We start from the raw sequence: 27752 nt of genomic DNA, 5'->3' as shown, positions 1-27752 counted from the left end.
TGTTTCCAGCGGCTTTGTTTTTTGGGCGGCTCTCCGCTGTCGAAATTTACAAAGAAATATCTCGTATGCAGGCTATCTGTTTCTATGGTTTAAAAAGTGGCATTTACATGCGATCGGGACCATCAACCAAGAGAGTCGGAGAGTGCCTAAATAAACGTCTGTTGCCTTTCCCAGAAAAGTACAAAGGTTCTCTTCTGTTTTGGCTGGATTTAGCATCTTGTAATTATGGGAAAAAGGCCATGGCTATGGCAAACAACGTCCAGGGGGTGCCCAAAGACATGAACCCTCCCAACACGTCAGAGCTCCGCCCAATCGAAAAATATTGGGCCATCATCAACCGGAACCTCAAGAAGACTCGTAAAACAGTTGTCAGTGAGATAGAATTTAAAAAAACTTAGCGTTCTGCAGCGAAGAAAGCGACCAAACGAACGGTGCAAGAGTTGATGAAAGGAGTAAAACGAAAGGACCGGCAATGCGCATTCCTTGAACCGGAGGACTGAATGATATTTTTTTTTACATATTCTGTATAAAATGAGCTTTCAAAAGAAATATTACTTGATTTTTGAATAAATTTTTTGACTAATTTACAATTTTTTTTGTTTATCGTTTTCGTCCGTAACACCCTTTATTGTACCTAGCGGTAAATAGCTTAGAATGCTATATTTGTTTCGGGCAGTAAGACAAGATTCAAATGACATTAGAGAACTGCTTACGTCCGTAAATGTGATATTTATGTTTATGTTAGCAAGACCGAGCGGTGCTCGGTTATTATGGCGTCGCTGTCAATTTTATTAATTCACAGTAACCCTTGATCGTCGGTGTGAGACCGTAACTTGTATCTAATCTGCAGGAGATAGTTTTGGTTTAAAACGGCTTTGGAATTTCACGGCTTTGGTCACGAGTATTCGACGGAAATGGATAGTACCGTACCATAATGTATTCCATAAAAGTCAACATAAGAAGCGAATAAACATATCGGTTTACTATGTTGTGCCGGGTCATTAAAAACTTCACTGGGACAACCCATCGGCAAGTAAGCATCAAGCTCTCGGCGGTTCTGTCACTGCCTGATGACCGACAATCAATCAGTCATTCACCCCTTTTTGCCATTCTCCAGACCTGCCATGGAAGGGTTTTTTTTCGTAGCGATATGCGAAGGACACTCGACAACGTTTGGACAGGGAGCTCCGGATTGGGGACCACCGGGTGCACTGTGTGTGTGTTGTTGTAGGTGGCAAAGCTTAACCCAACGCCAGAGAGGCGATCCTTCGTCGTTGGTCGTGGTGGGTTTTTCTTAATTTGTCGTGGCGCATGCGCCAAAACCGGCTCCAGTTGAGTTTTATTTTCCCCAGATTTCCTTGCCCCGGTGGGTGATGTCATCGCCCACAGATGAAATTGCTTTTCCAGACGAGACATTCCAGAACCGGCGACCGTGCCGAGATTGCCGGTGCCAGTGGAGCTATTTTTTCAATAGGTATCCTTTCCATGAATGATGTTCTAGGTATGTGTGTGTGTGTGTCTACGTGCTGGGATTAACGGACGCGGTGCTAAAAATGGTGATAAAATTATAAAAGCTTTTCCGTGACAGAGCGACACAGCGTCGGACTTGCGGGGGAATCCGCTGGGTGAGCAATTTGTGTCGGTAATTTTTTTTTGTTTCGAGAAGACTGTTAATTTCCTTAACACGAATGCTCGTAATATTCGTGTTACTTTTGCTTCAATGTACGCATTTTTCACGATTGTTCGTTGTTCTGTTTTGCGAAATAGCCTAACGTTTGTTGGGCGTTTTTACTTTGTTGGAAAACGAAAAATTTGAATTATTTAATTTATGACGATTGTGGAGTTACTTTTCCTTTACGTGAACATTGTAGAACAAGCTTTGCTGTTTGCTTCAATGTTCAGCAAAACCCCTTTCAAAATTAAGCTCAACTCACTGATCACAATTAATCGGTTGGTTGATGCTCAATTATTCAAATAATGATTGAGAAAGGCTAGGATTGTCGCTCTCATAAGCGCGAAGGGATAAAGGAAGTGATCTCCAAGGGATAGTTAAGCGAATAATACGTCGGATCAGAGTTCCACCGCGTGTAGGACTCGATCTCTAGAGCGCCACAAGGAGCATTTCTACGTTGAGAGTTCGATTCGATTGCTTTAGGCAGCCCACCACCAAAAGAAACGGTTCCTGGAAAAATCAATTAGCAGCTCGTCCACATCCTTCGCCACGACTTTGTGGTTAGATTTTCATTTGCGAAGCCGTACCGACTTCGTCGACAGTGACTTATGCTCTGAACACACCTTCTAATGCAGTAGTCCCATCGTCTGGACTAAATAGTCAGTGAGCTATATTAATTGCGATAAATTGGTAGTGAACTGTTGAGTCCGCTACTTGAAACGAGTTCGGGATTGAATATAAAGGTTTAATATGGAGGGTAAGCACGTAACCAGCATTAACTAAATTATATATCGTTGTAGCGAAAGCTTCGAAAATTCGAGATGAGTGGGATCTTTTGCTTTCGTTTACTGAGTGCAAGTTATGTAGACACACGCATCGACGGTGATTCCTGGGCCCACCATGGGTCCACCGCTCGGAACTGCTTACGAGCATAATGTTTCATACGCCCTTTTTGGGTAGAGTACTACGTTACAAAGGGAAATTCGAGGAAACCCGGCGTCGGACCCGGCGTCGGACCCGGCGTGCTTTGCCGCCTCCGGTCTGCGCTTCCGATGTGACGGATGCACTCTCCCGCTGGTGCTGCTGGCCCACTTTTCCGTGGCATCCGGTCCCGTTTTCCTCAGTATTTGAATTACGTAACTTTGCTGCCCTTTTTGTTGCAAAGGCAAACGAAAAAGAACGGGCTTTGGGCGTCGAGTGCACTCCGTGGGAGGGTTCGCATTTTTCTGAAATGTTTTGCTTCATTTTTTTTGCATAGCCTTGTGTTGTTGTGCGACGCGTTGAAAAATGCATCATGCACTTGTGGAAACGTCGCAACGTGCAATAATGGTGAGTGCAGCATGTCCTGAAAGCGCTCTCGGTAGACGATGTTCGTTCCCGGTCGTGATGACGCACTTGTTCTATTGTACACGGTGAGTGAAGAAAGTTGTGGCAATAATTGTTTTCCGTTGTGTTGCGTACATGCCGTGTGACGGATCGGGCCATGAGGAGTTCAGTTTTCGCCTCGGTTCGTTACAATGTTGTGTCGGAAAACTTCTCTTACCGGAAATGGAATGGGTTTTCCTGTGAGTCTCATACATCGAGACATTGAGAAAAACATTGATACAGTTTTCTCCATTATTCGTCTATTTTTCTTCACTGCACACCACCACACGATAATTACATATCCACGGGCACTGCTGACCCACAAGCGCTCAGTGGGTTTGGGGTTGTTTGGAAGAAAAAGGTCATAAAACACACAGCCCCTTAGAGCAGCGAGTGAGCGAAATTGGCCCCCAAAGACCATTAACAGAATAATCGTTTTCGGTTTGGAGCTTTTATCATTACCGAAAGGCACGCAACCGATATCGTAATACACGATTGAGCAACTGATCCATTACCGAATTTTAATCACGCTCACCCTCCATCGATCGCCATTTATTTGCTCCCTTTTCTCGCCAAGCATCTGCGTTGTTGCTGTTAGGTAATATTGTTTTTGAAACGTGTCACAAAAAGAAAATTCGAGGTTTTGACATCCCTTATATGAATCCATGTAAATATGATTCGTCTACGTGGTCGAATGATGTGTGCGATTCACAATAGCTGCATGAAGATAAGTTCTGATTATATGCGCTCTTTGAACAAGTTTTGGGTACGTTAAACAGAAAAAAAATTCGAACGGACTCTTTGTAATGTTTCAGGGCACCTTCTCATTATGGATGATGAGGTTTCGCTCCATTTTCTAAGAATAGTGCAACTCCTTAAAAGATGTAAAGATGGGGTCTTAAAATATTGTCGATTGTAGGATGCATTCCGTATTATTGTCGCAGCGTTTTTAATTGTGCTTAAATTGTGCCCGAATATTTGCTCATCCAACAGGTATTACACACTTACATTTTACACAGCCAGGCTGTTATGCTGTAGGTTTCCTCTTCATTTCTCTGGCATATCGGTACGAAGTGGTACAGTTTGTGGCCACAGAGCTATACAAACGTTGCATTATCGAATGTTTACCGTCGTAAGCCTTTGTAGATCAACATGGTGTCGGTTTTGTTTGGTTTTGTAAACTGTTTGACATGTTGGATATCTGCCACTGCTTATGTCCAATTTGGAGGATACCACAAAACTGATGACATTTTCTAGGATGGTGATCCAATTTAGGGTATTTATCTGCATACTATTACTAAGTAACGCGAGTTGTTTACATTGAAACAAAAATCAAATCCTGCTCTTGATCCCAAAATTTATGAATTTTGAGTTCCGTGGCAGCTGGAACGGCTTGACATCTCCCTTAGAACCAACTTAGAACTGATGTGTAATTGAACATGTTGGTAAGTTTTTTGAATTGAAAATCAAAATAGCTGCCAATGAATAATATCATCCGATGTTCTCCGTTTTCAAAACAAGCCAAAGAACCATGCCGATCAAGTTAAACACAATTTTGTATTGCAAGGACACTCTCTGCATCGTAACGAGAGCACCGTCAAATGAATAATGTTTTAAAGATGTATTGGTTCTGAGTTATGGACTTATTGAGATTCGCTGTTGACTAGAAATTGTATATTACTCCATGCTAATTTATATTGTTGCAGGTTGAGAATAGTTTTCCGTCTTTCCGGAGGTTCTGAAACACCGTATTTTCCAAAGCACCTTGTAAACGAGCTCCCACTCTGGCCTTACACGTTGAAATTTCCCTTTGAAATTATATATTTGGGAAGCAACAGGGCATTTGATGGTAACTCTGGCTGCATTGCAATGTAATTGAACGAAAGACAATCACTGTTTGAAGTCGTTAATCACTGTTTGAAGAAGATATTTGATAATAGGTTTACCGGATGGATTGGGACGATGAGTTATGTGCGATCTAGTTCGCAATCACGCAGTTATTGGTTTTCGGAATTATAGAGCAAACAGTGTCTTTCCGATTTCCGATAAGAATCGCAAATATCTTGGCAGCGATATGGCGAATGTAATAATCGCGTGTAATCACGGGGCCAAACGATGGACCGAGCGGCAGTGTAGTTGGCCGATCGCTTGTGGCATCAGGTTTCATAACATGGCATCTATGGCATTAATTAGCATAAATAAATTTCACTCAACTGCATCCATCCGAGGGTTCGGAGCCGGTGGGACAGGGAGCGGGACCTTTTCCCGGAAGGCGCGGGGTTAGTTGTGCGGATGGTGGTAAAACTTGGTCTCCGTTGTCGGTAATATCCGCCCGACGGAATTTTATAAGCTTTATGTTGGGCTCGGACGGACGGACGGATTCATCTCAAACATAATATATGAGCAAGTGGCCGTGTTCGTGAATTTCAATGTCTTCTCGTGTGGGTACCTTCCACTGCTTGTAGTCCGAGGTTTCGCCGATTCGCATGGTTACGCTTGGCAAGGGCCTAGGAAGTGTGTGTCTCTAATTTCGGGCGTAAAAAACCATAAGGTGGCAACCCTACTGAGCAGTGTTTTTGGTGGGTTTCTTTCTGGAGAAAATGCCCTTGGGATGAGTTTTAAAATGAAACAACAATAAAACCATAAGATCTCTGTTGTATTCGGGGGAACACTGCCACCGACCGTAGACGCGTCACGGGCAATGAATTTCACAAAATCTCAATGTTTTCGTAATTAATCGCTACATTAAAGTTCCGCAAGGCATGATTACAAAGAAAGGGTTAGTTTTTTGTGAATCACTCATTTATTATTCCTGTGCGCGTCGAAGCAATTCCTTTTTTACGCCATCTTTCTGAAAAGACATTAAAATCAGACGAAATAAAAGCGCTGTTCAAAATGCTAGTATGTCTCTCGTGCGCCAACTCTTACTTTTACTGTTCCCCGTGGTGGCGATAGATAGTTGAGGCACGAGTTATACGACAAAATTAGAAAAGCTTAGCCCTCGTAACATCGGCCATTGTGGCAGTTTGTGTTAAAAATCGGGCACCCAGTCCGCGCGGTGACCGAGCACCGAGACTGAGCAGTTTATGAGTTGAAGATTTACAGCAGCAACAGTTTATGGCCACTTAACATTAGTCAACGTGTTTCGAAAGGGGAAGTGGTTAGCATATCGCTTTCTATTGATAAGTTTTTGTTCAGGGTTTTACGAGAGCTTGAAAACCATTGATGACCTTTCCGACTTCGAGCATCGAAATTCGCTCAATGTCAGCGCCAACCTGAAACGTCAAACATTCAAATATTTCATATTTTATTGCATTGAAACAAAAAACTCTATTTTATTCTAAGCATTTGCCATCGCTAGATATGCATTTCTCTCACCTCTCTGTTAAATCGTGGTTTCCACACCGAAAGAATCTTCATATTTTGAAGCAAATAAATTAACAGCTTGTGGTACACCACACTTTTTTGGTCCCATCAGACGTACAGCATTGTGTTTTTGTGAGGAACGCAGGACGAGCATTGTGAGGGACGTAATGGGACACATTTAGCTGATCCACGAGCTGTTGTTGCGTTTGCGTGTCATTTTCGTTCAAAAGCTCTTGTAGTTCAGCCTCCTCGAACTTATTTGGAGTTCTCCGACGCTCTTTGCTGGTTAAGCCAAAATGGCCATTAAAAAATTTTTTGGGCCATTCATAGCACTACAATCTTCCAAAAGCATGATCATCGTAAGCTTCGACAAGCATTTGATGCGATTCTGTAGCAGTTTTCTTTAGCAGCTAGCAGAAAAGCAATAAAAAAGCGTTATCTTCAGGCCCAAAAGTCAGCATGGGTTAACCTCTTCAAAGATTCTTTCTCGACCTGAAATCTTTGGCCTAATGTCAAAACAAGGCAGTGTTGCCACAAAAGGATAATAAAGAGAACCAAATTAACAGCTACAGCCATCTGTTTTGAAGTCTCCTCTCATAATTTTAGACCTGGTAGACCAGATATATGGGTTTAGACAATAGAACCGCCTATTACTGCCTTGTAGGCCTTGGAGTTTGCCTCTAAGGAAATTGAATGAACTTTCAGTAACCTAAAACAAAAAAGTGGCGTAAAGGCATGCATTTTTTGGTACTTTGCCACTTGCTTGTGAGTTAATGGGAGCCATACTGCCAAACGGCAGGCTTAACGTTCGACATGGAAAGTTATGTCGTTTTCTTCGCAGTGGCATAGAAGTGATGGTCGCGCGCGTCTAGTAACTAGCCGCCTATTCAGAGGCATCGCTCAGGCACTCAGCTCACTAATCGTCCCCAGTTTTATCTTTCCATACATTGTGGAGAATGCAACGCCCCGGGAGCCACGATAAGCTCTTCGCGTGAATTCGTCATCAAGCGATCCCTGCCAAGTGGTCGACCCATCGACGGCTGCGCATCCACGTGACTGTAGAAGCGCCGCCAAATGTTTTGTGGCTTCTCTTGACCCGTCCCCTTGGCAACACCATTTGGCTCGCCACTGGAATGGCTGTGGAACATCGCTAATTGTATTTACTGTTCGCTCATGGTCGCCTTTTTTCTCTTTCACCCTCCAGGATTCGGCTCAATCGCGCATCCCACGCTTCGACAGTGTCGGCAGCCGGATTCCGGTGCCCGGCACCTTCCGGTTACCCGCCGCTTCCCGTCTGTCGGCCATCAAACGGCCCGTCCCGTCGACGCCAATCAGCTTCCTAAGGCCACCGGCCCGCACCGCGGCGACCGTTGCTCGGTCGTACTCCGGTGATAAGCTGTCGGGTATCGGTGGTGCGCCAAGCCCGTTTCCAGTGTTGACCGCTTCGTCCACACCGGCCCCCGGACCTCGGGCGACGTCGGTGGCGGCACCGTTTCTCCGGAAGCTCGACGCAGTGGAAGCCACCGCTACCGACGTTGGGTCTTCTAGTGAGCGGCTGGAGGACATTAAGCTGTGTCAACGAGAATTTGGTCTCCCGAGTGACGACGATGAAGATCATGACGACGGGCAGCAGCGGAAGCAGAATCGGGCCGACGAAGACGACGAGTACCGGGTACGGGCGGAAACAACGATCCTCGCCGACTCGGAGCCCGCGGTTCAGATGCTGGTAGACGAGTCGCTCGAGCTGGTCGGTGCCCACAGTACCGACAACCTGTTGGATCCTCCGGCGACGGTAGCCCCGACGGCTGGCGGAGGTCAGCAACAGTACATCAACCCACACGAGCACACGGTGACGCTGCTGCGCGATGGTAACGTGACGTACGAGATCCGACGGAGCGCAACGTTCCTGAAGTCGTCGCATGAATCCCTCAACGGTTCTGGGCCGGAGCGAGCACGACGGCCCGTTATGGACAGTACCCAGAGCTACCCACACGCTGGTGGGCTGACCTTCCGGAGGGAGAGCACCGCCAGCATCGATTCACCGTTGCTACTGGATCTGACAAGAACGATGGCGTTGCGTCGGAGACCATCCACAGGAGAGCTGCTCACGGACGATGATGAGGATGGGTGCGGACTCAGGCGTACCCGACGTCCGGGTGTCCTCAACTCGACGATGGTGCACGAGCGCTTGCTAAACGTTACGCAGAGCATTCCAGACATCACGCAGGAGTTGGCCACGGCCGGTCGGTTGGGGTCTCCCTTTTTGGTGCAGGTTCAGGACCAGAACGGGCTGGGTCGAGCCAAGAAACCGAACCGGCTAACGTTCTCCAACGCCGACGAGTCGCTGAAGTTGATGTACTTTTCGGACATCACCGAGGGTCCGAGGATGGGGACCATGGGACCCCTGAACTCTACCATGCACGGCGGCACGGCGGACTCGCAGACCATTGCCCCCGCCAGTAGTGGACCTTCCGTGAGAGAGTCGGAACTATCACCGGGTAGATCGATGCTGCTACAGGACACACTCGGCTCCCAGGATCAGACTCTGGTCGCGATGGACTTTGACGGTGAAGCGGGAGGTGAGGACGAGTATGCGGCTGATAGGCGCCGGTTGAACGAGAAGCTGGAACTGGCGGGCGACACGGCGAGCGTCGGTGACGTGAGTGCCGGGAAGGAGATTTTTGATCTCAGTCTCGACGAACCTCCGACCACACCGGACGAGGTGGAGCCGGACGTGGTGGTGCTGCGGCGTCGGTCGTCAGCTTCGACGGCCGCTGCCGCGATCGTTCCTCCCCGGCAGCGCTACTCCTTCGGGCTCGATCTCACCGAATGCACGCTCGACTGCTCGATCGAGCTGTGTGATTCTTCACTGTCCCCAACGAAACCTCCACCGCCCTGCCCTGCGGTGGCCGGTGGTCCACATCTGAAGTCGCCCACTTCCTCCCTGTGCCACGCCGGTAGCCTCACCAACCAGGGTTCGTTCGAGATGGACGAAAGCCTGGGCATTCTGACGCCGGACCAGATGAAGGAGTTCCTTGACTCGACCACCACCAACACGACCAACAACACGGGCGGCAACGGGCTGGAGCTGCACCTGAACACGGGGGCAACCGGGGGCACGGGATCTGGAATGATGATGCACCACCACAAGCACGGTGCGCTGCAGCACCACTGCCGCATCGATCAGACACCGTCGCCGGAGGAACTTCCGCTCGATCCGGTTGGCGTGAAGACGGACATGTCCGGCATCCTGCTGCCGGCGGAGTTGCTCCTAATGTCCTCGGCGAGCGGGGTCACTGGCGGTGGAGTTGGAGGTGTAGCCGGTGGTGGCAGTGCCGGACGCAGCACGGCCCAGGGCGAGGTATCGCAGACCTCGGACTCGGACCCCAAGACGGACCAGATGACCAAGTCGGGCACTTCGTCGAAGGTCTCGAACAGCTTCATCACCAGCATCACGAGCATCACGAGCCTCGATACGGGTTACCAGGGTGACGGCGAGATGTCGAGGCCGGCCAGCCGCGGTGCGGACCACTCACCCTCGAATGGGCCGCGCCGGGACGTTCCGGTGGCGAAGGGTGCCGCCGGTGGCTGGCAGCCACTGATGGTGGCCGCCATTGCCGTCGTGCCCCGGCGCCAGGATCCGATGACGGACTCGGACTTCTTCACCGAGAGCGACGCGGACGATGTGTTCAATCGGGGCGATGCACGCCGGGCGCAGATTATCGACGGGCAGCTGTACGGTGCCGGTGCCGGAAGTGGTGCCGGAACGGGAGCAGCCGGTGGTGGCGTCTCCGCCGCCGTCGGAGCAGCGATCCCCGGTGGTGCGAATGTCGCCATCTTTCCGGACGTACTCCCGGGGCTGGGTGGAGCCGGCGGAGGTCCGGTCGGAGATGGTCCGAACGGGGGACCGAACGGTGGAGGTGACGATTCGTGCATGGAATCGAGCGGCATTTTTACGGACGTCGAAAACCGAGCCGACGATGATCTTGTTCAGCGCCGCGCGGACGATCAACTGGGTCGGCGGGCGGTCGACGGCGGCGGTGGCGAGGAGACCGAAATGGATCTTAGTCCGGCTGACACATCGAGTGACACGATCAGCAGCAGCAACAGCCAGAACTTTGGCGATCGTGGAGCAACAACAACAACGGCACCGGGCGGCTCCATCTTGTGCGGTGAGGTGATGAACAGCAGCGCCACGAGCGGCGCTGAGCCGAACGCGCCTAACCCGAACGGCGGCGACGACGCACACTGCGATGGCGAGCCTGGTGTTGGTGAAGCCGCCGGCGAAGCCTCCTGCGTCGCTACGACGATCGATGGCGGTATCGCGCGTCGCTCCGATGGCGGGAGCGGCAGTTTGACAGTTCGCTCCACACCGGCCAGTAGCACCAAACGGGGGGCCTCGTGCGGCACTAGCTCGAATCGAAAACAAACCAAACCGGAGTCGGTGGGTCGCGCCGCGTTCGTTCGGAAACATGCGGTCGGCATGATGTCGGAAGTTCGTCGCGTCGAGCGGCTCAGTAAGGCGCGCCTGTTTCAGGACTCCGAAGGATCACGGGACGGAGTGCCGTTAGAGGATGATGCCGCCGGCGGCGCTAGTGTTGGTGGTGACTGCGGTGGTGATCAAGAAAACAAACGGCCACCGGCCGGATCGCGGCAGAGTGCGAGTGGTGTGGTCCGTGGCGCGGTGAATTTGAGTTTTGTGAAGAAATCGGGCACCGGTGGTGGTGCGGGTGGTGGTGCAGGAGGTATGCCCAACAAGTGGGACGCGGTGATGAGCAAGATTGCGGAGAACAAAAAGTCCGTGCCGCGGAAGTGTTTCGGCGAGGTGAAGTCACGCGTAAACTGTGGCACGGTAGGCGGTGGCAGCGGACGTCTGACACGGGTGGTGGCCCCCCCGGGGGGCAGCCGAAGCCCTCCGTCGGAGGCGGCCAGCATCACGAGCCGCGGTTCCACGGTCAGCAAGCGGACGGTATCGGGATCGGTTAAGAGGTAAGTGGCGCGTCCACCCCGGAACACCTGATAACACTCCCCGCACTCGTTCTCTTTCAGCAGTCTCTGGCCACAGCCTGTGCCTGTGTGTGCGTGTCCCGTGCGAGGCGTTTGCACAGCTTTTTCGGATCGGATCCGTTCCGGCGGCTCGATCGTGCGCGTTTTTATCAATCGCGTCTCCGGCGGAGGTCAGCCGGCGGTTATGTAAAGCAGATATGCAGCTCCCCACCCCGCTGCTGAGGGTTGCGGAGGGAGGTGCACCATGACCTCCTCGCTTATGCAATGCACCACCTCAGCATCGGAACCGCCTCGGAATCAACCCCCCGCATCGAGAGGGAGAGCTTTCCGCACTCTACGGGACAGAGAGAGAGAGAGACCGGGGCGTCCCACGGGGGGTCGGTGGGGTGGATACCAACCCCTGTGTGTGCGGTAGTCTGTGTGAAGTCTCGCTCGAGGTGGTGGCACCCATCACTCGGCGCCGTCATTATTATCTTCGTCATCTACACCACTGGCCGCGGCTTGTCTTCGTCGCCGTTTCTCCCCGCGGAGGTTATGCTTGCGGTCCGGGGTGCTATGCGCGGTGCTGATGTTATGTTGCCACCACCAACAGCGCCGGCCAGGCCTGTCTGTGAAACGAGTCCGGCCGGCTCGGTGCGAAGGCAAAGTCATACGCAATCAGTCAACCGCGGTAACGGGCCACGCCAAACAATCGAAACATTATTTGAAACATTACCTGGGCCCCCGGGTCCGGGTGGCACGAGCGATGGCGGGGCCAGTTGGCATTGTGTTCGGTGGAACGTCGCCATCGCCGGAGCAGTAGCAGTGGATGTTGAAATTGGATTGTTTCCGAGTGATCGATCGAAGCGTTTCGTGTTTTGCACACGAACTTCCGACAGTCTGATCGAACTCCGACTCAGAACCAGCAGGAGTTTGAAGGAAGGAGAAGGAATGCTTGGTACTTCCCCTAATTGCTAAGCGCTTCTAAGGCGACAGGGCAAACTGATAAAAACCTGTTCCCGTAACCTTTTCGCCCCAACATCGTCAACCCTCGGTAATGACGATACAGGCGAACCGGAGTCGGATGCGCATAGCCCCGTCCCGCTCCGGACGTGGACGCGGCTTGGCCTACGGACCCGGTCACTTAGCGCGGTCCTCGGTGTATCGCATTTAGCATCAATTCTCGAGATCTCAGCGTCTAGCGGCCGCGCGGCCCTCTAAGTGGCGGCCATGCTTCGTGCTTGTGTGCGCGATGCTGGTTCGTCTCCGCCACCCGTTAATTGCGTCATCGTTAGTGAGGTGGCGCACAAGGTAGCTCAATTTACATACATCAACATTCGCTCGTCGTTCGTCGTTGCCTTCTCGATCGATGGCATTTGAAACAGACACACACAGCTCTGCTTGGGCCGCTCATTAAAAGATAAAAAAATGGAACCCCCATCCGTATGTGGCCGTGTGATGGTGGTGCGTTGTTCGGCTTGCAGTATGTGTTTGTTGTTGTTTTGTGGCCATTATCATGAACCCGGTGCCGGATGCATTAAAAACTCGAAAGTGCAAACGGGCTAAGGGGTTGCTAGCAACGCGCTGTCCGACGGCGGGGTTTAGGTGTGTACGGAGTGAAATTATGGTACATTCCGTAAGACCTCCATCGTCGTCACCCAGTTCCGTTTTGTTTTGGCCGGGTTCGGCAACTCACACCATGATATTTTGGCTTATCATCTTTTGTGCTATCTCACACGAGAAAGGATTATCCTGAGGGACGTGTGAATGGCAAAGTTAATATTTGACTGAACCGAGCTCTCCCCGTTTCAGACTGCTGTTAGTTTTGGGGTCCCGCATGAGCTTTTAATAGGTTCACGGGAGAGTAAACCTTTTGTGGGGCGCTTAGTTTAGCGCTGGCAAACCTCAAAGCCCCAACATAAAGAAAACCGCAAATTCTTCAACTTTTCGTTACATCCCGAGATTAGTTCTTTTGCCTTATTTTCTGCTCACCAAAAACCTCTTTTTAGGTTACCTGAGACTCCGCTCGTTGACTGTACGAAGGAACGAGAAATAGACACCGAACACCAACGCCTCAAACAGTGCCCAAAACCCTGCTGGAAAAGAATACACTGAAACCTTACAGTTGTTTTTGTTGCGGTAGACGAGCACCGTTTTTGCCGGTGTCCGATTCCCCGATGTTTAGGTTCCTGCCACCGTCAACAGCTGATAATCCCTGGCCGAAATTAGGTTGATTACTCAGGAGGTGAAATGGCACCACCGCGGGCACTGCTGATAACCGCGTGGTGATAAACGCTAATGCACTGCACTTTTGCAGTTGATAGCAGTCGGGTGCTGATTTGGTAAAAGTTTCTTCCTTACCTTATCGGCCCCATAGTTTTTGTGTCACGTCGTCACCCCCGAAGCCCTAGTTTACCGTCGAACATTGCAACCACACGCAACGCGACAATGATCCATTAAAAACAACGACCCTTGTCGAGCCTCTCGGTCGGTCGGTCAGCGAAGAATTCAAACGATTCTTGAACAACTTTACCAAGAAAAATGGGCACAAAGTAGGAATCTACGTGCACACTCCAACGATAGCCGTATGTCAGGTTGATTCCAAAAAGGCACGTGGTCACCAGTGTCCCCGCCAAACCAGGCCAGCTCTCGGCCCCAGGCAGCCAGGGCGCATTAAGCGGTCAATTAAATCTAATGAATATTGATAGTAATGGTGATTGATTTGCATTCGGCGCCGGACAGCAGTACGCACTGCCGGCCGGCCGGCCTGCATTTCAATTCGATTAAATAAGCGAGCGAGAGGACGCCAATCGGGGGAAAAATGTCGTGGTCCTCCTTTTTTGTTCTTGATTCCCATTCCTTTTCCGGAATCGCGACGGAACCAAAAGGAAGGCACATTTTCATATTCATACTGCGTCGAACCAGATGATTTGAGGGAAATCGCACGACATTCACACGATAGTTCACACAGAATGATTTCTCAAATTTATAAAGTAGTTGAAGTAGTACAAACACAAGCTATTTAATGTACGAATTATTATGTTTAATCGTTGGTTGTCCACTTAGACCTTTCGCCGCGTCTTGCCTTTTGAAAAGGTGCAAAGTTTAATTGTAGGTTCTACATGGTTTGTTCAAAAAGTGTCGATAGTTTTGTCTTTTTAAAACAAATATTGGTTTATTTATTAATATCTATTTTGTCCCCTTTAAAGTAATACCAATCAGATATTATGCACTTCTGCCAGCGTTTTTTCCAATCCTCGAAGCACTTCGAAACATCATTTTATGTGATCTTGTTCAGCTTCTTCGTCGATGCCGTCTTTATCTTCTAAATCGTAACCCAAACCACATCCTGATAAGCCACCATAAACATTCAGAATGCGTCCGCGCACTTAATTTTGTTTTTCATTCAAAATTTGATACAGATTCTTTGCCATCCATTTTTTTAAGCAGACAAAAATCGATGAGACAAAACACGTCCAGGCAAAACAGCTGTCAAAAATTAGCTGATCGCTCAAAATGACCTAAGTTTTCGGCATGAGTACCGTAGATTACGGGTATTAAGACCCACCTTTTTTGCAAAAAAATTCAGTCTAAAATCCAGGAGGGTCTTAATAGGTGTAGTCAGCGACTCGGCTTGCTGGATTAACCGGTTAATGCATGTGATTAACTAGTTTTCTGCCGTTATTCAGCTGCTTTAAGATGCTTCACAACAAATTGATATTTCAGCTAACGATTGGTGTCCATTTTTTTGTTTTTTGAATTTTCTCTTAAAATGTCTGAGAAGCGAAATTCCTACACTGCAAAATATAAGCTAAAAGTGGTTGAATTTGCCAAAATCAATGGGAATACAGCCGCAGAACGTGAATTTGGGCCTCCACCTACTGCCAAGATGATCAGGGCATGGCGAAAACAAGAAGATCATTTAAAGAAGATGCCTAAAGAGAATCGGCATTTGCCAAAATATGGCGCAAATTGGCCAAAGCTTGAAGAGAAATTGAAAATTTGTATTCTTGATTTGGAGTGGAGGAAACTTAACTCCATCAGGCTTGTTGAAGAGGCCAACAATCTCACAAGTCTGCCAGTGGGTGAAAACTTCATGGAATGCCATCAAGAAAGATGTTATGATTAAATCATTTAAAAAAAACAGGTATTAGTAATGCATTAGATGACTCTCAGGATGATGCTATTTTTCTCAAAGGGATTCCTCAGATACAGATGATGATGACATGGAAGAATTAGCTTTAAAACTGGTTAATCAATGTTTGGAAACAGAAGATATGTTTGAGACTAAAGAATTTCATAATTTCTATGACGAATGAGTTGTACAAAAAGTCGTTAAAAAATAAAAATAAAGTAATTTAGGTTTTTCTTAAATTTTTGATCTAAAAATGAGGGGGGTCTTAATAGATGTAGGGTCTTAATATCCGTAATCTACGGTAATTGACATAAGGTAGCAACACAACACCATAAAAAATCGAACATATGTAACCCGCGGAAATACAAAATTATCGATACTTTTTTAACAGACCAAGTACGCGTAGCACTATTTGTGCTGTTGTTACTTGTGCTCAGGATCCACACCGCAGCAGCAGCAGCAGTTAATTTATTGTCTCTGCGGCAATGGTCTCGATTGCTCGATAGAGGCCGAAACACGCGCCGGAATTGAAGCTCATCATCCGACAGCAGCGTAGCTGCGGATGACACATTACTGCAGCGGCGCTCTACATGCACGACCTCCGATTCAATTAATGATTCAACATTCTTACGCAAGCCGCAGCGGTCTCTGGCCGCCCGGTTCCGCTCTCCTTTCCGATGGGGCACTCCTTCACCTACGCAAAGACCGAATCGTCGGCATCCGTCTTCCGCGGCGACTCCGGAATGTGCCGGTACAATGTAATCTTCTCTTCGGTCGATCTCTAGATGATGGATGTGGATTACACGCTCAATTAGCTTGGTACGGCTACCGCCCAGCTTTTCGCCAGCGCCGTCAATTTTGCCGTTGGTTGATTTTTATCGCATACCTACCGGCGGGCGCCCGCGTTACATATGCAATTGCTAATTGCGGAGCACGAAGAGTCTGATGACCGCCTTTCGGTGCTTTGGGTTAAGAGTTTCAAATGTTGCTTCAAACCGTCGGCGCTTTGAGAGGCTTACGGACACACACACAAGGCCGGGTTGTTGTTGCGTGCTACGGCTCCATCTTGCGTAATAAAATAAACTAATGGCGCCCATCCATCCACGAGGAAGCCGCCCGCTCGGTTTGAAGAACACCTTCTTGCGATTGGTTAAATTTTCCTGTTTTGTTTGCCCCAACGTCCAATGGTGTCGGGACACCTCGCCGGCCGCCGTCATGATCCGTCGTCCGGTCGGGTCGATAAATTTCCATACGCTACACGGACCATTTTCACGCCCGACCCGGCCGCATAATAGCTCGGGAAAATTATTGGAAAATTTGTATTCCTAAGCCGAGCAGGAAACCATCCTTGTACGTGCGCGCGCGTGTGTGCGTGTCTAATCGGATGGAAAGTGTAAAACCCTGAAGCGCCTACGAAAGAGGACACTCGTTGTGTGTCCTTCCGGTGGCCCCGGACGTCCTTGTCGACCACCTGACCCTGTGTACCGGTGTGTGGGCTGTGTGCAATAAAATTAGATTTATGTTACATTGTGCACCGGTTGTGTTGGGCTGTTGGGGCCCATTTGTGGTTGAGGCGCTCCGTACGATGGACATCGATGGGCGGCGCGGAGTGATAAGGGCTTTGCAAAGCTGGCGCTTGGCCACCACCTCCCGCTGGGTCAGTTGATTTACTGCAAAACGGTGGAAGAGCCTTCTGGTCGTGGACTCTCGGAGGCCAGTGTCCAGTCGCACATGATGAGAATCAGGTTTTCCGTATTGTTTCGCCAACGATGGACATCGGTTTGATGGGCGATTGAAAGCAAATGATGTTGTAAAGGCTTAGAACCGACCACAACCGCCCCTGTGATTAAAAGGAACCCCTAGAGAGAGGCCTCCTCGGGCCATGATGGTGCCTCTGGTCGCACCGTAACGCGCTGTGTACTTTTGATTGCATTTGCAACGGAATGTTACAGGGCGTAAAAGCATGGCTAAGGCCGTGGCCGTGTCGCCAAGCCAGGTGAGAGATAAAGCGGCGCATAGCATCGTGATATATGTTTATGACTTTAATATTGAATTTTCCCGAGTTGCTCCTGCTCGTGTTCCGCCGACATGCTGTGGCCATTGTGGCGCATATGGTTTTGTTTGACAGTCTGGGCAGGTCGTTCTTATCATTGACATTGCAGCGGCTCATCGCTCTTCTTGATCGATGGGCTTAGTTAAATCAATTCAAATGTAAACGTATGTCGGTGTAATATGTGAACATTATCATAGAGAATGTCTTTTCATTTGCGAAATATTTATTCCACTCATTCGTGGGATTCACACCACATTCGCATTGTTTATCCCATTTTTATTCAAAGTGTGTCAAAATTAAGGTTCTTTTTCTCATTAATAAAATAAAAACGGCTAGATATTTTTCGAAGTTTTAACATTTGTTTCAAAGGTTGATTTATGAAATTTATGTATAAAATATAATTTTGGTTGCAGAAAATTGCGAAATATTAAAAACTTGCTTCTAAAGTAGTAGGTTTTCAACTCAAACGGTACGATATTTGATAAGCTCATTTAATTTTAGCTTATTTTCACCTGTGGTGGTTATGTTAATAAGCAGAATTGTAATTTTTGGTTTTCGGAAAACCCACACGTCGTGCAAAAGAAGCCAATGCACCCCACAACGAGTGACTGTTTGGTGTGGATTTTGGTATGAATGAACGAAGAAGGAACCACCCTAATCGTCTATGGCGTACGCTACCGAGCAATGTTGGCTGATTGTTTACGATACAATAAGTCGACCGAATGAGCTTCTGCCAAGCCAGCCATGGCGAACATTTGACCAAAATTGTTTTCCATAAAAAAAATTTAATGAATCAACCTTTCAAATGATAAATACCGATCGGTCCGTTCTTCTAAGATTAAAAAAAACCTTTCAAATACATCTTTAAGTATTGAAAAATATTTAGCCATTTTAGCCATTTAGCCATAACCAAATGCAAAAAGGACCTTCATTTAGACACCCTTCGTATTAGCGAACGTTTTATCTAGGTATCAATCAAATTAAACCTAATTTCGGTTGGAAATGAGGCGCTTGGTACGCCATTTGCCGATGAACTCTACTGCATCTTTTCGAAATACTTCAGCCTTTGGTGACTATTTTGATTATTGGATTTATATGATTTTTAATGAACAATTTGACGTGCAACAGTCTTTGCCTTCTATATATATAAAAGAGTACCGCGTTATTGGCTCATTATTCACAACTCAAGAACGGCTGAACCGATTTGGCTGAAAATTGGTGTGGAGGTAGCTTAGATCAAAGGGGGTAACATAGGATACTTTTTATAATCCGATCGCGTCACAATGAAGCCACAATACGCACAATGTGTTTTTTTTCACATACTGCAACGGGACAAACAGAGCGCGCAACAGCAAACAATTGTTGGCTTCTTTTTCTCGCTAATGCAGCGTTCCCCCATCCCCCTTTCCCCCTTCCAACAAATAAGGTCGACGCGATCTCTTCCACTGAGGCGGCATCGACAAACGATAGACAGAGAGCGAAACAGCAAGCAATTATCTCTCTCTTGCGTATGCTTACACTCTCTCTCACGAACGCCGAATAGTTTGGCAAATTGTCAGCCAGTGAGAGATCCTCCACTTATTCTCGCGATCCGCCACTGTGAGCAATTGTTTAGCGACAAAGGCGGATCTCCTTTCTCATATCACCTTTCATCCTTCGCGTCGTAAAAAAATTAACGTGCGTGGAAGTAATATTGATTACATTATTTTTAAGCACTTTCTTATTTCGATGAGTAATTTTAATCGTAGGGAAACATTTATCAGTAAGTATTTACTTAAAAATAGTTAAATTGTACCGTACCGTGTATTATTTGAGATGGGTTCGAATGTTTGGATTTTTTTTTGTTTGGGAAAAATTGTGAAACGAATTTAACGTGTCAATTCCAGAAATCCTGATCTTGAGGTGAATAAGGAGATACCAGCTAACAATTGGGAATGCCAGCGCCAAATCGTGAAAGAATCTATATATATAAAAGAGTACCGCGTTATTGGCTGTTTACTTATAACTCAAGAACGGCTGAACCGATTTGGCTGAAAATTTGTCTGGAGGTAGCTTAGATCCAAGGGCCCCAGATAGGATACTTTTTATAATCCGAAAACAATTGTTGGCTTCTCTTTCTCACTAATGCAGCGTTTCCCCCCCCCCCCTCCCCTTACTCACTCCAAATAAGGTCGTCGCGATCTCTCCCGCTGAGGCGGCATCGACAAACGATAGACAGAGAGCGAAACAGCAAGCAATTGTCTCTCTCTTGCGTATGTTTACACTCTCTCTCACGAACGCCGAATAGTTTGGCAAATTGTCAGCGATTAAGAGAGCATCCACTTATTCTCGCGAGTCGCCACTGTGAGCAATTGTTTAGCGATAAAGGCGGATCTCCTTTCTCATATCTCCTTTCATCATTCGCGTCGTAAAAAAATTAACGTGCGTGGAAATAATATTGAATACTTCATTTTAAACACTTGCTTTTTCGGGAAATAATTTTAATCGTAGGGAAGCATTCCCCAGTAAGTATTTACTTGAAAATAGTGAAATTGTACCGTACCGTGTTTTGTTTGAGAAAAAATGTGAAGATTCGTGTCAATTCCAGCAATCCTGATCTTCAGGTGAATAAGGAGATACCAGCTAACAATTAGCAATGCCAGCGCCAAATCGTGAACTGAATGACGTATATAATCGAGATGTTTGGCGCATGTTGCGAGATGTTTTGGAGGGGCAATGATTTTACTGTCCTGAAATTTCCGCCAAACACTGCCAGTAATTCCAAGATCAGCTGACGAAATGAAGTGCTTCTCTTCTTATTGGACAACAACCGCTGAACGGTTTTAGCCTGCACCAACCAGCGACAATGTTAATCTCTGATGCTCTTTCTAAACGTTCGTTTGTACGGGCCGGGTTGTTAGTCCCGCGCCAACCCCCTGGAACGCCGGAATCAGGAATCGAACCCATGGCCAGCTGCGTGACAGGGACGAGCGTTACCGACTGCTCCTATCACCGGGGGCCCTTGCCTTTGGGGCGGAACAGAGTTCGCCGGGTCTGCTAGTTAATGTATAAAAGAAGATATCAAGAGCTTCTTGCAAATGTGTTAACAGTGTTAAGTGTAAATTTTTTATTAACCATCATATTTGAAACATTGATAAGTCAAGCGATTGTGCCTATGTTTTCTAAAGCCCGAGAGACTCAAATTTAATGTGGTGATATCATATGTTGTTTACAAACTCATCAACCAAGTTAAATAATACAAACTAATTTCATCGATCTGTTAAAATTCAGTTCAAACGGTAACGAAACAGGAAACATGCGTAATCACGTGAGGATGATCTTTGTTACGATTTTGAGGCACGCCTCTTCCATTTGTTATGCGTGCTTCCAGTGACCGATGATGGCACGGCGAAAACTATCCTACGACGAGCATTCTTACCACTGGCGGCGCATGGCGGAAATGTTTGCGGGAAAAATATTGCGCCACAGACGTAACGAATGCGTGAAATGAGCTTCAATGGAGCCGCTTTCGTGCTCACCTTCAATTAGCTTACTCCACCGCGGCGCGGCGTACAGAGAGACTAAGTTCCCACCCAGCCGATCAGTCGTTTGCTTCGTAACCACCACACGGACCGGACCGGATCAAACTGCGAAGACGGGAGGGAGTACTCTCGTAATGTCGGTGCGAGCCCCTCCCGAAGGTGTTCGACGACGCAGGTGAACGTCTCTCACAGGTGGTCATCGCTAATCGACCTTGACCGTCGCATGGCCATAGTTTTGCGTCTTGGAACCGCAAAAGAAGAGACGAAGCTGTGGAAAGACGTGTTGTCATTCCTTCGCCCCCCCCAGAATTGATTGAGTTTTATTTCGAAACTCCCTTCACTTTCTTGGGCTGCTCTTTGGATAGACTTTCCGGAGCTGTGCAGCTTTGAGAAGATCGGATTGCACAGCCATGGTGGGGGCCATGGCGCAAGCACGTGGATCGATTGGACAAGAATCGTTCGTGCGCTACGGAGTCCCACGGCGGATCGCTAGATGGTGTCTATACAACTGACCGGACACGAAAGAGAGAGAGAAGATGTGGAAGCTTTTTGTTTTTCTCACCGTTTATCTATTGCCGACACCGCGGCCATGTCCAGCAAAAAACCGACATCTTCATGTACTTCTCCATGGAGCCCCGGACGCTGTGGCTTGAGACAGGCGGCCAGTTTCTGTAAGATATACGATGTATGTGTATGTGTGCGTGATGGTTGATAATGTATTTTAACCCTCTCCCGTCGCGCCATCCCCCGTGAATGTCAAATGGCATTTACTCGAGACGTTTGCGAAGCGGGGAAAAAAACCCCGGACATGTCATCGTCGTCGTCGGCGATGTTTGCGTTGGTCATTGTGAACTTGTGAACAAGGAGTGGCAACGGCGTGGTGTATGATCATGCCGCTTGCCGTGTCGCTTCTCATGCTAAACCTCGTGGTTCTTCGGTTCGTTGTTGACGTTTGTTACTTGTGACGTTCCGTTGGGGCGATAAAAAGCGAAACAGGATGGATCTTCCGCCGGTTACGTGTTTGATCGCCGATACGTACTTTCGCTGTCCCGATTTGCCCCAGGGAAACGAGGAAGAAAATGGCAAAAAGGGAGCGTTTAAAGGGAGTCCATGTTTCCGCGGGAGCGGCCACCGTTATCTTATCGTGGACCCGGCAGGGGCGCCTTCGGGATGGAATTTAATGGATCGATGGTGCGAATTTTTATCGCTAAAAACTGAAACTGGAATGCGCTGTGGTGACACATTGCCAGTCGCTATTTTAAAACCGCTATTTTATTGCACTGTGACAAAAACAATGGTTTTAAGCAACCCCGCTTACCGTTTATCGTTTCTCGTTCCAGGGGCCGCACACAAAGCAAGGACAGCCAGCAGAGCTCGCAGAGCGATCTCAGCCTGTCTGGGGGCTCGCCGAAGCTGACGCCGAAAGTGTCCAGCACGCGTAAGTAACACTCAAATCCCTCTTTTTTTACACAGCACATTTGGGTGGGAAAATTGTCGTCATTTTTGTGTCTTTTAATGATACCGAAACACCGCAAGACACCGCTCAAGGCTCAAGTTATACAATCTGCATGACAATTGACAATTTTAATGGATAGTCATCTGCAAACATCGGAATTCCGATGAAAATCTTATCACTTATGCGTGTAAACATAAAAAGAAATATTACTTAATTGATTTCTTCAACCAAACCCATGTCGATATTGTCTACTTCCCAACAAGTTAACGTCCAAAGCGTCCTTACAAGTTCTTATCGCGCCATTTGTCTTTCCAATTAAATTATTTCTTCCCAGGACTTCCGAGGCATAGTTTGTCTCGGATCAAGGTTTTAAATATTTCCAATCTCAGAATTATCGTCGTTCGATTCGCTTATTTATAAACGTTTTTGTTGAACGTTTTTGCTGAACTACCAAAGTTGATAAAATGATTTTTTTTCGTAGTGCTCCATACAAATTCCCGGCAAAAATAAACAAGAAATGCGAAACATGAATATTTGATTAATTTTATATCAAAGAAGGAGCTGTTACATTTCTAATAGTATAAATTAAGGCACATTATCGCTTTAACAGTATGCAAACTTTGCTTTAAAGAAGTCAATAAAGCTTGGAGCCATTTGTGTCACTCGTTTGATTTTGACAGATCAATTCTCAGAATCTGCCCAACGCAGAAGGCTAAAAGTTCGGATTGATCGCAGTTAGCTTGTCTATTTTAAGGAAATATAACTGAAGTTTTCAAACTTTGACATGGCTTTATGTCCGCCTTTTCCCCCTAGTGCGTTGTGAAATTATTCACAATGATCACGGTGATGGAACGTCTTCGAACCGAAGCTCATCTCTCTTAGGGGTTTTGTGCCAAATTGCCTAACTTACTATTCTTTGTGCCACGGTTGGATTTGTTTGCCAACATACCGCACTTCGAATATTAAGGGAACATTCCGTAATCCGTACCCCAACAAGTTCGTGTCTTATGCCTTGTTTATATTGTGATCACCTTTTTAGAATGACGTATAAATCGCATGAATTGTATAAACTTTTGTAAGTTGGGCAACTTTTCAAGCAGTTGCTGCAATTTGCAGGCTATGAAATCCGCTAACAAAACCGTAGGAAAAGTTTACCCAAGCTCGGCCGTATTCGTCGAGCAACGAACGTCCAATCAGGCTTTTCAAACATGCTGCACCGGTTGCATACATTTTGGCGCATTCGCTGGTCGAGTTTCATCGAGAAAGCCGCAACGGCCCACTGCGTTGCGGCTCGAGCTTCCGCTTCAACCGTTGGGCGAGAACAACTTTTCATCTTTTTCGCCCAAGACGTTGCCGGGGGAGGCTTTCTTAAGCCGGCCCGAATCCCCGTACCCACTGGCAGGTGTGGTTGGCGTGGAAAGTTGTCCTTTCCTTGTCCACGGCGGCAAAGGATTCGAAAAGTTTTACACATAGCCCCGGTGGGTGTTTGTGGGCCCCGCTTTGATTAGTTTATCGTGTGGCGGCAATTTGAATAAACAGGAACAATCTGTTTTGCATCAGAAAGCGACAGGCCACGACGGGGGGCGGCGGTGATGAGGGGCGAATTAAATTAGTTCTAAACTTCGGAGGCGATGGGTCGAGCTGTGGTCGAGTTAAATAAGCTCATTGGTTGATTGAATGGGAGTCGCACCGGTTGGTAGTTACTCTGCCCAGCCCCAAGTGTGTGCCCAACGTTTACAGTTCATCGGTTAGTTACTTGGGTGCAGGTGGTTAGTTAAGCGTTTTCCAATGCTTTTCACTTGAACGAAACTTTGCCCTGCATTTGCCCTGTGTTGGCTCATTGGCCCAAGACCTGATACGGGCTCGTAATGGTGCTAAGCTGCACTGCCAATGAGAACCCCCGGGGTATCATACCCACGAGGAAAATCAGCAAACTGTCCCCATTTCGACACACTTTTCGCCCGAAACGTGTGATTTCGGACAGCGTGTCGCCTACGCCATGGGGCCACGGTTCAGGGCACGTTTGAATTTTAATTAATCCGCTCACCCAAACGAGTGCACATTGGAGCCATCGCGCGGCCATCGGAGAGCTCGGTCCGAAAAACTCGCCCGCCGATGAATCCGCTAGATGAAAGTTCGACGTCTTCGTCGTGGTTCCGTTCGTTCGTTACGATGGCCGCGATCGGCTGGCAAATATAAATCACAAAACTTATCAGCTGCCATGGCTGGCCATTACCTGGTGTGTCGGGGCACCTTGGGCTTGTGGTAGCGCTCGAACGGAACGGCGATTCCGACTCCGTAGGAATTTTTGCGGAGCTTTTGGGCTTTGCTTTGTGTGAGTAACATGGGGTTTTATTACAAAATTTAATTAGTTTTGCTATGCGAGCCACCCTGTTGCGCTGAGGTTGTCACTCGGTAGGAACCCACCACCCCCCGGAAGGGTGGAGCTCTCCAACGAGGTGCAACCATCCGAGATCTGGCCATGATCAGTGAAGAGTAAAGATCTAATCTTTGGCCAGTCTGCCTCTTTCTCCGTCCTGTGTGCGGGGCCTGGCGTCACATCTAATTTTCCGATGTTTTCCGTGCGGTTTTCCATTAATCAGTTTTATGGTGTATTGCTTTCATTAGGATGGCTTTTGTTTTACGTCGTATGTTTTGAGTTTTCTTTTTATGATTGACGGGAAGTGCCGGCACGAGAGCACTCCAATTTCGGAGCTGAATGGTTTGGTTCACTGTCAGTGGTCTGCGCCACCCTTTGGTTGGAGTTATTTTGACAAATCTGGAATCACGAGCGCGAGAGAGGCAGAGAGAGAAACGACTTTTTGGCGGAAAGAAAATTAAAGCTACACTATGTTACACTGTGGTTTAGTTTTTAATGGCCTAAATGAGTGTTAACTGGAGGTTTGTTGGCAATAAAATATAATTTGTTTTCTTTTGTTTTTGGTTTTTGAAATTGGTTTTATTACAAGACAAAGTGTTTCGTAAATTGCGCCACTGGTCGGCTTTCGGAGCTACCGCATGAGAAAGTCGCATTTCTTTTCCTGTGTCCAATTTGTTTGGGTGGTCGAGTGTAAAAGTGTACATGTGCTTTTGGATCGGGCGATAAGTTGTTTTGGGACAAAACCAATCATCTTTGGCTCCGTATACACATACACAGCGTGGCCCAATTGTTTGGAAACATTGTTTTACTAAAAGTTTACTTAAATTTTATTTTTAATTTCTTATAACTCTTCTATTCCATTGAGGCTTGTTGTACAGTACGTGAAGAGTGTAAGATTACCAGTTGAGGATTACACGCAAATGTATCAAACTTATTCTGTATGTGTAGAAAGGCAACTAAACGCCTTTTGTAGTGTGTAAATAAAAAAGGAACCAGCGTTTACGTATTTTCTTTGTCCATAATTATTGATTTACTAGATACTACTTTCTTCTATTACTATCTTCTTAGGTGTTTGAAAATTAATTCATTTAAAATTTCATTATTAAATTCATTTTTCAATTCATTTTATTAATCCACTTGACTTAAAATTTCACACATTAAATTATTTGTGGTTATTCGTTTGGTGGTTAGGTTAAACATTTTCCCTGTAACATACCACTGTGGCCAAAAAAATAACGATAATTTACTTATAACTCAAAAACGTGTTATTTATTCTTATAAGTTCATTCATTTCTTCCAAAAGTAGTCCCCGCCGGATGCAAGAAACTTGTGCCACCGTTTTTCCCAGTGTTCAAAACATGCCGCAAAGTCTTCTTCCGGTTTAGCCTTCAATGCGTTCTTCGTTTCGGTTTCTATCTCTTCTATAGACTCAAAACGGTGTTCACGAAGCGACCTCTTGAGTTTAGCGAACAGCCAGAATAGATGGTTCCGGAATGATATGGGACGAGTTTGCCTCACGTTTTAGCCATCAATTGCCATTTCCCTTTTCCGATGCCCAAATGGTCACTCAAAATGGACTCCAATGATCAATTCCATTAATCCAACAAGGTCAGCAAGATCTCCGACTGTCGATCGACGATTTTGGAGCACCAGCAATCGTTTGATATTATTTACATGTAGCTCATCAGATGATGTTGATGGTTGTCCTGGCCGTGCCTCTGGTCGCGTCTCCAACGCTTTCCCGACCTTCTTTGAACATCTTTGTTCTTTGAACATAAACTCTTGTTTTCGGTAGAGTTTGCTCACTTTTGGATGAAAGCACTTGATGTATCTAGTTGGAAAAAGTTTTAGCATGAAATTAAACACCTTTTTTGATCCACTTTCGTTTATTCTACCATGCTTTGGTATATTGGGATCGAATAAATATTCCGTCGCATCGTTTTCGAATCACCCTGTGACGATCGCAACCCGATCCACTTGCGTCGGGGGCACGCAGAGAACGGCGCACATGCTACACATTCGATGCTGCCTGGCCTTCTCTTCTCCGCGGTGGCGCTTCTGTTGCCGGCCACTCTCAGGACCCTCAGGTGTTTCGCTGTGTTTTCTCTCTTTCCCTCAGCGCACTTTCCGGCGCCATTTTCGCGCTTACTCTCGCGATCGCCCGCCACACGCAGCTGACGCGCGGACGCAAGTTGCGCAAGCTCTCGCACTCTCCCACCTTCGAACCGGTCGCTCTCTCTCTCTCTCTCTCTCACTCGATGGTGGCCGTGGCCCGCGGATGACCGCGGCGGGCAACAGTACGCTTCACAATCCGTTCACGATCGGATCGCTGTTTGTTGCGCGCGCGAACGATCCTATGTTGAGTTGGCCACCGGTGCGTGCGGGTCACCACGCCATTCTGGTCGTTTCGTGTGAGCTTCCGGATCCGCTAATTTGTGTGAAAAGTTAACTGGGCCATCGGGATTGGCGGCGTGGCCGAAAATTTTGCCAGCTCCCGGTTGGTCCCGCAGCATAAGCATAGTTTGTGGTTCCCGGGAGGTGGTTCGCTGCGGTTTTGGGCGGCGGAGTCGAGCTGTGGTTTTGTGGGCTGTGTAGAGTTTACGGTGCATTGTGTGTGATTGATCGCTCGGCTGTGCAAATTGTTATGTGAGCCATTTATCTATCCCGCCGCCGACCGGGAGCCCATTTCGGTGCGCTGTTCTCTGACGAATGATCGTATTTCAACCGGTCCCTGAACCGTGTGTGTGTGTGTGTGTGTGTGTGTGTGTCTGTTTTGATGCGCGTCGTGATCTATCTGTGATGGTACGCTGCGAGTGTT

General features: G+C 47.6%; 1 protein-coding gene across 1 annotated transcript in view; it reads left to right on the top strand.

Moving 5' to 3' along the window:
• Positions 1–27752, top strand: part of LOC128270641 (streptococcal hemagglutinin) — a 106390-nt gene that overhangs the window by 1516 nt on the left and 77122 nt on the right. Inside the window, exons 4-5 of the mRNA XM_053008050.1 lie at positions 7608–11392; positions 22439–22536. Coding sequence (XP_052864010.1) covers positions 7608–11392; positions 22439–22536 — 3883 coding nt within the window. The remainder of the gene's footprint in view (positions 1–7607; positions 11393–22438; positions 22537–27752) is intronic.

The sequence above is a fragment of the Anopheles cruzii genome, chromosome 3, assembly GCF_943734635.1.
Source record: "Anopheles cruzii chromosome 3, idAnoCruzAS_RS32_06, whole genome shotgun sequence".
In the NCBI taxonomy this organism is placed as follows: domain Eukaryota; kingdom Metazoa; phylum Arthropoda; class Insecta; order Diptera; family Culicidae; genus Anopheles; species Anopheles cruzii.
This window is presented reverse-complemented; position numbering and strand designations above follow the sequence as displayed.